At 37.0% G+C, this 14,774-nt stretch overlaps 1 protein-coding gene across 1 annotated transcript in view; it reads left to right on the forward strand.

Annotated features, from left to right (window-relative positions):
• LOC136878905 (cGMP-dependent protein kinase, isozyme 1) overlaps positions 1 to 14,774 on the forward strand; it is a 759,217-nt gene that overhangs the window by 724,728 nt on the left and 19,715 nt on the right. Inside the window, exons 11-12 of the mRNA XM_067152503.2 lie at positions 6,703 to 6,866; positions 11,445 to 11,630. Of these exons, the coding sequence (XP_067008604.2) occupies positions 6,703 to 6,866; positions 11,445 to 11,630 (350 nt within the window). The remainder of the gene's footprint in view (positions 1 to 6,702; positions 6,867 to 11,444; positions 11,631 to 14,774) is intronic.

Genomic DNA, 14,774 nt, shown 5'->3' on the forward strand with positions numbered 1-14,774 from the left:
TGTCTCCTTTTGAAGTCCTCCCCTTCTCTCTGTCTTAAGACGGAGCCTCGGCCTATAGGAAACACTCAAACGCATACTAGCCGATGTACTGATCTCGTCATCCGCTTTATGTGCGACAGTGGACTTATCAAGGGTATTTAAATTACAAGTGTACTGTTACTCAGGGATCGTACATTTCCTTATAATATGTTAGTAATCCTTTCGGCCTAATTCTATAATTGTTTTTGTTTTATTTTGTACTGCGTTTCCAAATTCCTTTGTTGAATAAATAATTTTGTTTTCTATTTTAAATTTCTTTTCCACTTATTTGTTCAGAGCGGATGATTACCTCGTTGTACTTCCTCTTAAAACAAAAATCACCACCACCACCTCCTCTACTAATAAAACTCTCCCAATGTCATCCCCAATTACAGAAGCAATTCTGATAAGCAATTTGGGGGATCATATACAATTTCAGTTTGATCTCTTCGATTGATTGAAATCATTGTCTTTACAGGTTGATAAAAAAATATCCTATGGGTCTCAGTCATATGAGTAGCGGGAGGGGGGGAAATGGAAAAGCGTAGTTGCCTGTGCTTGTCAAAAATTCACAAATTAACAGTGATGCTTGAGCTGGTGTATTGTCATTATGGAGGCTCCAGGAATTATTTCTCCATAAGTCTGGGCTTTTTCTCCTGACATTTTCTCTCAAACATCTCAAGTCTTTGAGATAATACCAAGAGTTCACCGTTTGAGCCTTGGTTAGGTATTCATGGTTCAAAACACTACCAATGTCAAAAAAAGACCATCAATAACACTTTCACGTTTGAACTGACCTGCCGCACTTTCTTCGATTTCAGCAAATGTTTTCATACCACAGTGATGATTGCATATTTGCTTCTGTGTCATATCCATAAATCCATGTTTCATCACTAGTTATGACTTTCTTTACAAAGTTCTCATCTTAATTAGTATTATCTAAAAGTCTTCAACAGGTGGAAACTGAAAGGTCTCTCTGGTCCTCAGTCGGAAGTTGTAGAACGAGCTTTCAAGTTTTCTGGCACATTTCTAACTTTTCCATGAGAATTTCATAACATGATCTTACCAGAAGTTACATTCTTTTCCTACTTCCTAAATCATTAAATGACAATTAGAATGCATGAATTAATGACCTTCTGCAACATGAGCATCATCACATGACAATAGCGGCAATTCTTAAAGTAGATCATCATCTGCTGACTGTCAACTGCCCTTGAAACATTGGAATCACTCATAACACTGGACACAAGTCATGCACTAATCAAAATAAACTGTCTTCACCATTTGGTATGTCAGTGTGAAGAAGATGCAAGTGTTAATATGCTGTTCAGAATATTCAGACATCTGAACAATCTCAACACATATTCTTACACTCACAAACTAACAGCTGCAGAGCGATAACTAACTGCAAGGCAAATGACTTAGTTATCCTAGAAAGGATACCAATATACAGCACCACTTACTAGAAGGTGCTAAGGCTTCACATTTGCATGGTTTTATCAAAATGTGGTTATTTTTCGAACAGCTACCATATACTAAACCTCTAAAGTAGCCTGAAACTTATGATTACAGGTAACTTTAGAGCTTTAGAGTATTTTAAGTAGGCAGTTGAGAGCAGTAGCAGTTGCCAGCTAGCCATCAGACTGAAAGGGTTGAAAATCTGGGTAACACCAGAAATAACTGAAATTAAATACATCAATGTGTGTTTTCTCAAGGAATATATTAATAAGAGAAACCAATCTACATCTTCGGTTTTGTAGAATTTTTAAACATTTGCCATTGATCCTCCCTGCCCTATTTGGACTGGCTGCCACTGGTTGTAAGTTTCCCAGACTGAATAGCTCATATGATAGAGTATTAGATCAAGTTAGTGGGTTTGATCCCTGCTTGGTCTGATAAAATTCGATGGTGCTCAAATATGTCAGCATCGTGTTAACTCCTACGGGACAAAACTCAAGCACCTTGGCCTCTCCAAAAACTGTAACAGAAGTCAGTGGTATGTAAAACAACAACAACAACAACAACAACAACAACAACTACTACTACTACTACTACTACTACTACTACTACTACTACCACCACCACCACCACCACCACCACTATCACTACTACTACTACTACTACTTGGTCCATCCCTTTTTAATTTTGATAACCTTACTAAGTCTTCAATGATATCTGAATTAAGGGTGACTCAGTATGAATACTGTATTTAAGAATTGAGTAGGTTTCAGCTTAAGAGTAGCTACCTTTGGCTAGCCTTACATCTCTATATTTGGGAGGCAGAGGAGCTGGTCCCCACCATTGGTTGTCCTGAGAACGATTTTCTGTGGTTTTCCATTCTTCTGCACTAAGCAGAGTGCCAGGACGGTTCGTATTTTAGACCACGTCTGCACCGAACTTACCATCTCCAAATATCACACCACTCTACTGCCACAAATCTCCCTGGCCTGAGAGATGGCATTAGCATCTAGGAAGCCCACCATATCCTGTCCAGATACCGTATGGAATGAAAATTTCTACCCACCCATATCCCTTATCTTCTTCTTCTTTTGTCATCAACCTGCAGGTTGGTTGGCTGCAGCTTGCCACATCTTTCTATTTTCAGCCTTCCTTTTGAGAGTGTTGTAAGTCAGGCAGCCAGTCTCTTCCATTATCTGGTTGATATACTCCAATTTCTGCCTGCCTCCGGTGGTACTTCCCTCAACTTCTCTCTCAATGATTGTTTTAATGAGACCATCTTTTCTTAACAGATGTCCTATCCAAATGATTCTTCTGGTTTGGATGAGTTTCCAAAGGCATGGTACTGTGGTTATAATAGCTGGCATAAATCCATATGGTTGTAGTTCTTTCAAAATTAAATAATGCCTTGATAAGGGTATCTATAATGGAAGTGAATTGGCATCCTTCTTCAAAGTTATCATTTAAGATAAAGAGCACTGGAGATGATATTCACTGTATCATCTGTATGACATTGAATACTGACCCAAGGAAGTCAGATAGGTCATAACCCTATTGACAGCAATAAATGTTTATTTGCTCTTCTTACATGTTTTGAGTTCATGGATTAGGTATATTGTGTATGGTTAATGAATTAAGTTCAGACTAGAATTTATAATTCAGTTAAAGATATAGGCCTGAGTAATGAAAGAGGAACAATGAAGTACAAGAGCTACTTTTAATTAAGGGCCATGTTGCAATATAAACATATAACAAAGGCAGAAATAAATAAGAATAGAATCAATCATAGAGGATATATGCAACAAGAGATCAACAATCCTATGTACTTGAAGATGGCAGTGTTTGGAAATGTGGAGATACTCCTTGTCCTTTTGTGTTTTCCTGTTTGTCCTCTACTCCTCCCTGTTCTGATACTGACCTGTCATTGTGTTTATCATGTTATGTACTCCTATTCACTTTTCAATCTTTTAATATATATGACTTCACTTGTCACTTTTTTTTTTTTTTTCCTTATTGATATTGATCCATTAGGTTCCTTTTCTCCTTTTGTGTTCCTTCTATGTTCCTAGTCTTCTATTACCAGTGTCATTTAAAAATATATATTTTTGTCCATTCCTTTTTCCTGTATTTTTCTGGCTTTCTTCTTATCCTTACAAGTCTCACATTGATATCAAGCTAGAAGAGCTGTCAAGATGACTCCTCAATGAGTGTTGATGCCTACCCTCCTGATGGAGGATGGAAGCAGAAAGAAATCCATCAGAGTTTGAGAAAGTATTGATTAGAGGAACAGTAATTGATAAAATACTTCTTCAAGATGGCAGCACATGAAGATATGGAAATAGTCCTTGCTCTTTTGTATTTCATGTTTGTCCTTGTCTCCACTTTCTGCTGCTATCTCTTCCAATGTTGACCTGTTATTGTGTTTATCCTGTTACATGTTCCTATATTTCTGTTCATGACAACAACAGATCAATGTAAGAAATGGAAAGGAACAAAGAAGTGACAAATCAGTGTGAGTAAAAGAGAGAGGGCACAAAGTCACTTTGTAATAGGATACATAGGAACACACTGGGTTGCAGGAGTGGATAAATTTTCCATGAACAACCTTCAACTTGCATTAAAAGAAGGCCTCCCTCCATAAAAGATTAAAAGAGGCCTCTCAATAGCTGAGAACTAATATCCCTAGTACCGGGCACACATCAACAGAACTACGTGGTGGTGGTGGTGGTGGTGGTGGTGGTGGTGGTGGTGGTGGTGGTGGTGGTGGTGGTGGTGGTGGCGGCGGCGGTGGTGGTGGTGGTGGTGGTGGTCTTCTTTGTTTTAAGACAAAGTACAACTGTGCAACCAACCTCTATTAACACTAAACAGAGGGAAAAAATGGAAGGGATTCAACACTTTGGAAAATGAAGATATCGGCCAAAGAAAGATCATTATCTTCACAAACTACCATCATTCGTCTCATCAATCCCAATCTCTCTATATTTCCTCTTAGTCCACAGCAAGTTTATTTTTGCTTCCAGTTTATTTGCATATTAAGAGTAAATATGTAGCTGTCAGAAAAGAGAAAAAAGCAGTCATCTCCGAACAGACCATGAAGGCCCTGGGAAGGGTGAAAGCTAAAGGTTTCCACTATCTGTAACCTCAACATTTGGTGGGGTAGTGTGGTCAGCTTTATGCCCTAGGAATTAACCTGGTACTCATTTTTGGTGTAGGCTGAGTGAACCTCAGGGCCACATGCACCTCTAAAAGTGGAAATCTTGTTTCTTAAATTTTTCAACTTTCTGACTGGGAATCAAACCCACATCCTTTCGGGTGAACCGAGCATGCTTTTACCGCCTTGGCCAGGCAGCCTCTAGCTTTCAGAAGATAATGAAGGATCTGTGATAAGTCAAGAGGCTCAGGATTCATACACAGTAAATGCCTTAGCCACCTGATTAGTAATTCACAATAGAAGAATGGTTTTCAGCAAGGAAGTGTACTCTCACCGTTACTTATCATTGCAGTAATGGGTGATATAAGGGTGAGAGTGGCAGAGGAAACTGGGGAAGAAAAGATGTAAGCAATGGCATTAGCAGATGATTTGATGGTCTGGAGAAATACAGAGGAGAAAATTAAGGAGCAGTTGTATGCATTGTATGATATAGTCCAAGGATATGGTATGAAATTTAGTGTAAAAAAAAGAAAGATAAACCAACAACTGGAGTAACAATTGGTGAGGAACACCTGAGGAAGGTGGAGAACTTCAAGTGCCTACAGGCAGCTTAATACAGAAAAATGGTAAAAACAATAAGGAAATAAGTGAGTGTGGGAGACAAACTTAAAATTTTAGGAGCTAGGTGTGGAGCAAAGATATCCCCCAAAACAGCAAAAGAGTGATATACCAGACATACTATATCCCAATACTAACATATGCATCAGAAATATGGGTAATAAGGGGAAGAGAGAAAAGCAGGATTCAGGCCAGCAAGATGAAATCTTTGAAAAGTAGAATAGGAGTAACCAAAAATGGATAAGATAAGAAGTGTGAAGGTTAGAGAACTAGTGCAAATAGAATCATTGCATGGTAGGATAGAGGAATCAAGGCCTAGATGGTATGAATATATGAACAGGAGAAGAGGAGGATACACAGAAAGAGCAGAAGGCAGGAGACGAAGACCAAGGGACACATGGCGGAAAGAAGTGTAGGAGCAGATGAAGAAAACAGGGGAGGGGTGGGGCAAACTACTGTTAATACTACAATGTTTTTATTCCTCCCCTGAAGTGGGAGATGGGCCTCTTAGATGATAACGCCATCTCTCAGGCTGGGAGATTTGTTACAGAGAAGGAGATGCTTGGAAAAGGTGAGGGGGCTGGTGGCCGTGGCCAATACTAGGAAGTGTCCTGGCATTTGCCTTAGTACAGGAGAATGGAAAACCACGGAAAAACATTCTCAAGACAGCCGGCATTTGGGGCCAGCCATGAGGTCCGGCCCTGTCCCATCTCCTGAATGCAGAGGCGTAGAGTCACAGTAGAGTCGTGGCCACCCCTCCTCCACTTGGTTGGTTGGAATGCAGAGCTGTTGGACCATGGACCAGCCGCGGCCACTTGGGGGCCAAGCCCCACTCTGCATCCACCGACCTGGCGCAAAGTGACAACAGAGAGATGGTGGGAAGACCGAAGATGATGGAGAGGCTGTGTTCTAAACACACCTGGCCAGTGGCTGGATGCTGCGCAGGATAATGATTCACCTGTATGTCAGTAATTTATATCATCGATGTTATGTATAGTACATCAAACAAGTGAATGAATCATACACATATTACTGAAATCAACTGATAATCGGAAACTCAGTTAATCATTTCATATTTGTCATGCCAATTATATGGCTACAGTGAGACATCTGTATTATATCATGTTTCTACAGAAAATAGTGGGCAATATACCAGTAAAGTACAGAAATAGAAAATTAACTGAATGTTTAGCATTTGAAACAACCATAATATTATTCGTCTGAATATTTCTTTGACCTAAAAATGGTCTTTGGTTGTCCATCATATCAGTTCTTCAGGTATTGCCAATTACAAGTAGGCCTACTGCTAAGTGAAAATCGTAAAGGGTCCTAATTTTATTGCACTAGTATGTACAAAAACAGGACTTGCATAGCATAAATCAAAGTATTTTATGTCTAGGATACTGGACTGAGAAGCTTTATAATAAAATCTTTAATCTAATATTGTTTGTTTCCAGGTTGATTTTGGCTTCTCAAAGAGGCTTGGTTACAGCTCAAAGACATGGACTTTCTGTGGTACTCCTGAATATGTAGCACCAGAGATTATCCTCAACAAAGGACATGATAGGGCAGTGGACTATTGGTCGCTGGGAGTGCTCATGCATGAACTATTGACAGGAACGTAAGTAATATATTTTCTTTAATATGTAAAGTCTTATACTTTATGTATTTTTTTAAATATATATTTTCTGGATATTTTTCCCAACACCTTAGTCTTATGTATTTTTTTAAATTCCAATAACAGAATGCTAAGAAGTTCTGATACATTGTATGGTGCTTAAAAATGACATTAAGTATTGAAATAAATCAGAGCCATTTTCATTAATATAATCACACATAAGTGTCCAGAGTTAACATATATATATAAAGAACTGGCTATTATTACACAACAATGCTGCTGCACATCACTCTGTTCTTGTCCAAGATGAACTGGCAAGGCAACAGGTTACCATTGTGTTACATTATCCATACTCGCCTTATCTGGCACTATACAACTTCTTTCTGCTTCCCTGCTTGAAAGCAAAGCTAGAAGGGGGTAAATTTAATTCCACGGAGGAGACCATCACTGCTACAAGAGCAACTATACAGGATCTTCCTGCCAATACCTTTCAACAGTGTTTCTCTCTCTCTCTTTTTTAAATTTTCTTTTTTTACAAGTTGCTTTACATCTCACCGACACAGATAGGTCTTATGGCAACGATGGAGCTTTACATCTCACCAACACAGATAAGTCTTATGGCAACGATGGGACAGGAAGGGGCTAGGAGTGAGAAGGAAGTGTCTGTGGCCTTATTTAAGGTAGAGCCCCTGGTGTGAAAATGGAAACCCACGGAAGACCATCTTCAGGGCTGCCGACAGTGGGGTTCGAACCAACTATCTACCGAATACTGGATACTGGCCGCACTTAAGTGACTGCAGGTATCGAGCTCGGTAAACAGTGTTTCCAACAGCGCTACCAATGTGGGCAGACTTGCATAGTTGCCAATGGCGATAATTTGGGGGAAAATGTGGAGTTTTCTAAGTGCATGTGGTGTTGCATCGCTGCCTACAGTCTATGTCCCAACTCACTAACTTACTGACTGGGGTAGTAGACCCCTTTTTTTTTTTATGTATGTGTATTTTATTTATCATTAGTTGCAGATAGGTCTCTCGATATTGATAAATGCTGTCTCCCAGTTCTAAAACTTATAAACCACCACTGGATTTCGGGTCATAAAGAATTTTGTCTTTTTACAATGTGTCAGAATAAATTTCACAATAACGTTATTTACTAGCCTGTTAAATTTTGTAGCAGTGTGGGATGATTTAAAAGGTGACCACTTAGAAGTGAAGAGAATTAAATCAATTAAATTAAAAGTCAATTGTTGTTACACAACACACATTTCTGCTTTAATCTAGTACATTCAGTACTTGGAAACTTTGAATTTCTCTTGTATCACATAACTGCAGGGGCCTACTGTAGCAATAACCTTCTTCAGTCTGATGAACAATCCAAAGACTAGAGAATTCTTAGTGTTCTTGAAGGCTGATTATTTGACAGGAACTTGGAAAGGAATCACTAGAAAAAAACACAATGATTGATCAGTATGGAAAGATGTAGCAACAAAAAGAAGGAATGAGAATGAGAATGAAAACACGAAAAGACAAGAACAATGTCCACCTTCTTATACACTGTCATTTTCACATTCTCTCACATCATTCTGCTGCTCCGACTTCCTACACTGACCTATCGTATTTGTTTTATATGTGCTAACATCCAAGTTCCTGTATGACTTAATTCTTCACTTGCTGTTTCTTTCTGTTACTTACATTAAACAAGTTGTCTTCTTTTCCCCATATGTGTTTGTCCTATGTTCCTAGTCTTTTACTGACAGTTTGTGATGTCTTCATCATTAGAAATCATCTTAGGTAGGGCCTAATCCTCACAGACTCGCAAGTCACCTGTATGGCATCAACTCGAAAGACTTGCATCAAGCTACTCCAGAGGCCACAGGCCATTATTATTACTGACAGTATTCATCAGCTTTCTGTCTCTTCCCTTTTCCTGTGTTTGTCTAGTTTTCTTTGTTTATCCCTTCCCTTGTGAAGACTGAATACCTTCAAGATGGTCTCTCAATGAATGTTGATGCCTGTCCTGATGAAGCTAGGAAGCAGAAATAAGTTTTTTAAGGGTGAAAAGAAATGGACATAGAGATGAGAAGAGAGCCTATCGATGTAAAAATGGCAGAGTATAAAAATGTAAAGGTTTTCCTTAGCTTGTGTTTTCATGTTTGTCCTACTTCCTCTTTTAATTACCATATTTGTCAATATTTTCTTCCAATTTCTATGACAAAATCTAGGTTGAGCTTTTATGTGAGGTAAAAAGTTGCAAAGAGAAAATTAGGCATAATAAAACATGCACCATCTCAAATGTGAAATAACCAATTGATAACTAGCACAAGACAAATTGGAGCAAACATTCATATATAGAATGAGGAATAAGGACTTGGAATAATTTATTAAGAAAAATGTTTGATAAATTTTGAAGTCCTTTGAAAACTTTTAAGAAGAGGCTAAGGCTAGGTAAACAATTGATAGGGATCTGCCACCTGACAACAGCCCTAAATGCAGATCATTGATGACTGATGATTGATGATCAGCTGTGTAACTTAAATAGTGGAACGCAGATGGCATACTGTAACTTAAAATTAGAAATAAAGTACAGAAGTAATTACTGCTAAAACAAAACATTAGCATAATAACATTTTATTGCTACTATTAACATGCAGACTTATCTCATTCTTGACAACTGCAGGCATTCTAATAATACTGGGTTATTAGCAAGGCTTCTATTATTGGCTGTTGAGAGTATTATGTGTGCATTAAAAAGAACCAATAATGATTAGAGTTTTCATGCATTGTTGTTTAAAAACTTGAATTTGAGCATGACTGCTCTGTCCTTCATTTCTCATCATCACCAATAAATATTGCACACAAACTCTAAAAATACTGCACCCTGTCATCCCCTTTACTCACACATCCTTTGCAGAAAGTATATTGTGTGGTCAACTTAACTGAATGTGCAGTCATTCATCTCTGTTTACTAGTTTTGTTGCGTGCTACAGTCCATCCAATTTTAACACGTTGAGTGCCAGACTGAAATTCATAGGATTGCCGCCTAGTGCCGTGAGCTAATAAGATTGAGTTACTCCCTGATGTCAAAACATTCACATGCTTAACCAAGCAAATTATCACTGAAATGAGGATGTATTTATGATATGTTAGGTTAACTTATTAAGTATATTAGGTAAAATATTGCGACCCCATGACAAATTGTACACGTAAACGCGCCCCCATAAGGGGTCACACTTATACAGTAGTTACTGTCCTGACGCTCGGTCATACTTACCTTTTCCTTCTCAGGGAAGCGTTATATGCCATTCATTATGAAAGACGCGTTAGCTTGTTCATACTGGAACTGTAAAAATGTACAATCCCCTTTTTTAGGTCAGGAAATGTTTGTGAACGACGATCTTCCGATTTGAGGGTAGGAAATTTTCGTATAAAACGTTTATATATAAAGTAGTGAAAAATCATGTGAACTTGGTAAATTAGGATGTAAGAGAATAATATTAGAAGAATAATTAGTAGTTACGGAATATTGAATAAGAATATAATTATGTTTGCGTGACTTTTAATTTGGGTAAGAGAACCTAGCAGCTGTAATTGTGCAACATGGGAACCAGCGACTATATCACTGAAGACGGTCATAATTGTTGCAACAGCTGGCTTGGAAACCCAGACTACAGTGGGGATGTGTATTCTAAAGACTGTAATTCATCAATGTGGATGAACGTGCGAGATCACTATTTGCTCTGTACTGGGTTCAAAATCACTGTAACTATTTACTTCATCTATATCATCATTGTCCGACTAGTTCGATATATCATCCAGACTATTTGCACTAAGTATTTTACTGCTCAATTTACTTGTAATGACTTAAAAAAGAAAAGGGAACTCACAGCACTGCACACTTACATAAACAATCCGTGCACGAGATAGACAATGATTTTGTCACCCTACAGAGCACGCTTAACGTACCCATATGGGGTCGCGCCAAAACAGGAATTGACAAATGGAAAGTGGACTATGTACGTACTTAAATAGACGACCAACAGATGGCAGGAAGATACTTTATACAGCTTCGGAACACATACTTACTGCGCACCCAAAGGGGTTCGCACAGTTCACGATTTAGAACGAACGTACGACCCCATATGGGGACGTGAGGTTCAAAAACTTGACCTCTCTCACGTACCCAAATGGGTCGCTTGGCACTCAACGTTTTAAGACTAAATATTACTAAGACAATGTTTCTTGAAAATGAAATGCCTCCACTTAGTAGATTTTTTCTTTCAAAATTTTAAGGGGATAATTGGGGTGCATCCATCGTGCAGTGGTGTCCATTATTAGGGTAAACACAGTATTCTCTCTTTGCACACTGACTTGTCATTGTGTTTATTTTAAAGTGTGCCCCTATCCAAGTTCTTACCTTCCTGGTAATATCTGTTTGCTTTTCTCCATAACTTATATTCACTATAACGTGAGTTCCTTCAAAATTAGTAGTAGTAATTATTATACTGATTCAGTTATTTCAATAAAAACCTTTGTGTAACCATCTTTGCCTCTCAACTGATTATTATTTACTACTTTTATTCAGACCACCATTCACGGCAGCTGATCCCATGAAGACGTACAACATTATTCTAAAAGGTATCGACATGGTTGACTTCCCACGCCATATCACTCGAGCTGCTCAAAGTCTGATCAAGAGACTGTGTAGGGATGCTCCTTCAGAACGGCTAGGATATCAGCGAGGAGGTATACTGGACATTAAAAAGCACAAGTGAGTTAATAGATGTATTTTAATTTAAATATAGATTATATTATATTTTTCCATATTTTAACAGCTGCTTACATGTGGTGAAAAATAAGTATAAACGATGTAGCATAATGAGAATTGTTATTTTAAAGAGAGAGAGAGAAACTGAATATTGAGACAACAATGGAACTAAAATAGTAAAAGATGGTAAACTCTCAGCACATTCTAAAAAAATATTGATATCATTATGGTTTGAAAATGGGCAATCACAAATTCATTCATAACTTGTAATAATAATAATAATAATAATAATAATAATAATAATAATAATAATAATAATAATAATAATAATAATAATAATAATAATAATAATAATAATAATTTATAGCAGGTAATGTAATTTTTCTACATAATAAGACACAAGACAAAAAGAAAGGAAAGAATCAATGGAGCATGAAAAGAATTCCAAAATTTATAGAGATAATAGATTAAGTAAACACAGAAAAAGAAGAAATCCTTCATGGAGATTGTGCAAGTGATTTCTCAAATTGGATAATGAACAATTAAATACACCTATACAGTACATGGAATGAAGAATGAATTTTAGTGTCTAATAGAGAGATGAACCTTTCTTGAAAAGAGCAACACATGTCTAGGCTTTTAAAGTTCTTGTAATATTGTAGACTTCATTCTTTATCTTCTAGGAAGGCAGTTAATGTATGAAGAATAATTTTTGTTATAAACATTATCTGATCAAAGGATAAATCTAGAATGTTGAGATAACTTCATGAAGACATATGAGAATTTTAAGATATGGTGTTAAAAGATAGAAAGCTATTGTATCAGAGACGTATTTACTTTGGAAACGGAATGATTATAACAAATTACACTTACTTCAATACTGTTTTGTATAGTCCAGGACAGTAGTGAATTTGGTATAATTCATTACAATTCTTATCATTTATATATATAAAATAACACGTACTGACTGACCGACCGACCATCGCCAAGCCAAAACTACTGGACATAAAGAAATGAAATTTTGGGGATACATTTATATTAGAGAATTTTTGGATATTCCCTTGCTAAGGGGGTGAAAAGGGGGTATGAATTGTTTAAATGAGAATATCTATATCTCAAAAACTTAAAACTTTACAGACGTAAAAATTGGTACTTGGAATCTCCTTTTTTTTTAGTTCCGTTTGGGCCTGCTATGGACCACGTGGTTCTTATCTCTAACAGCTTTCTTCTTTGACCAGTACTGCTTCATTCTTGCACTGTGAATGTCTTTTCGCTCCTGAGTCCATTTCACACCTCCTCCCGGACGAACTGTTTTTTCTGTTAGTGACTGGAGAGAGTTTGATGTTCTGATCAACGTTCTGTACCTATTCCTGTCATAAATTTCACTGGGAGCAATGTCCAATTCTTGAAGGTCTTTTCTGACGAGTCTTGCCCACTTGGCATTAGTCACTTTCTCTCTAGAGATGGTGTAGAAGATTCTGGAGGTGAGCCTCTGATTGTCCATTCTCATGACATGACTGTAGAAGTTCAGTCTCCTCTTCCTCATAGATGTTGTAATGCTCTCCAATTGTTGGTACAGTTCATTGTTGTGCCTGATTCTGTACTTGCCTTCTTCTTTAATAGGGCCCATGATTTTTCTCAGGATCTTCCTTTCCTTCAGCTCCAGTTTTCTAAGTTGCCCTTTCCTTACCATGTTTAGGCATTCTGAGGCGTATAGTACTGACGGTCTCACTACAGTAATGTAATGCCTGATTTTGAGGTTAAGGGAGAGGGATTTGGATTTGTACATGCTCTTACATAGGTGGTAGGCATTTTCCAATTTGATGCATCTGCTGTTCATGGCCTGATCTTCGTTCATGTTTGGGGTTATCCATTCTCCTAGGTATTTAAAGGAGTTAGTCCTTTGTACTGTTTTGTTCCCCAGTGGGATTGATTTAGGTGCATCTTTGATGTTGGTGATAAACTGTGTTTTGTTGATGGCGATCTTCAGCCCTACTTTAGCTGCTATGTGGTTGAGAGAGGATAGTTGATGGATAGCTTCCTCCACACTGGATGCCAGGAGTGTAAGGTCGTCTATGAAGGCTAAACAGTTGACTGTTAACTTGTCTTTCTTGTAGCCTATTCTCAATCCAGAGTCATCCTTTAGCATCTCCTTTTAAAATAAAGAAACTTTCTTTTTTTTGGAAAATCCAGTTAATTGGGGATGAACAGGAGTGACAAAAGGGGTGAATTTTTAAAAAGACTGTATCTATAGTATATTGAAATAACTTACCAAGGGAGAAGTTCAATAAATTTCTAATTTCTTTGCAATCATTTAAGAAAAGGCTAGGAAAACAACAGATAGGGAATCTGCCACCTGGGCAACTGCCCTAAATGCAGATCAGTAGTGATTGATTGATTGATTGATTGATTGATTGATTGATTGATTGATTGATTGATTGATTGATTGATTGATTGATTGATTGATTGATTGATCGATTGATTGATTGATTGATTGATTGATTGATTGATTGATTGATTGATTGATTGATTGATTGATTGATTGATTGATTGATTGATTGATTGATTGATTGATTGATTGATTGATTGATTGATTGATTGATTGATTGATTGATTGATTGATTGATTGATTGATTGATTGATTGATTGATTGATTGATTGATTGATTGATTGATTGATTGATTGATTGATTGATTGATTGATTGATTGATTGATTGATTGATTGATTGATTGATTGATTGATTGATTGATTGATTGATTGATTGATTGATTGATTGATTGATTGATTGATTGATTGATTGATTGATTGATTGATTGATTGATTGATTGATTGATTGATTGATTGATTGATTGATTGATTGATTGATTGATTGATTGATTGATTGATTGATTGATTGATTGATTGATTGATTGATTGATTGATTGATTGATTGATTGATTGATTGATTGATTGATTGATTGATTGATTGATTGATTGATTGATTGATTGATTGATTGATTGATTGATTGATTGATTGATTGATTGATTGATTGATTGATTGATTGATTGATTGATTGATTGATTGATTGATTGATTGATTGATTGATTGATTGATTGATTGATTGATTGATTGATTGATTGATTGATTGATTGATTGATTGATTGAT

The sequence above is a fragment of the Anabrus simplex genome, chromosome 8, assembly GCF_040414725.1.
Source record: "Anabrus simplex isolate iqAnaSimp1 chromosome 8, ASM4041472v1, whole genome shotgun sequence".
Lineage (NCBI taxonomy): Eukaryota > Metazoa > Arthropoda > Insecta > Orthoptera > Tettigoniidae > Anabrus > Anabrus simplex.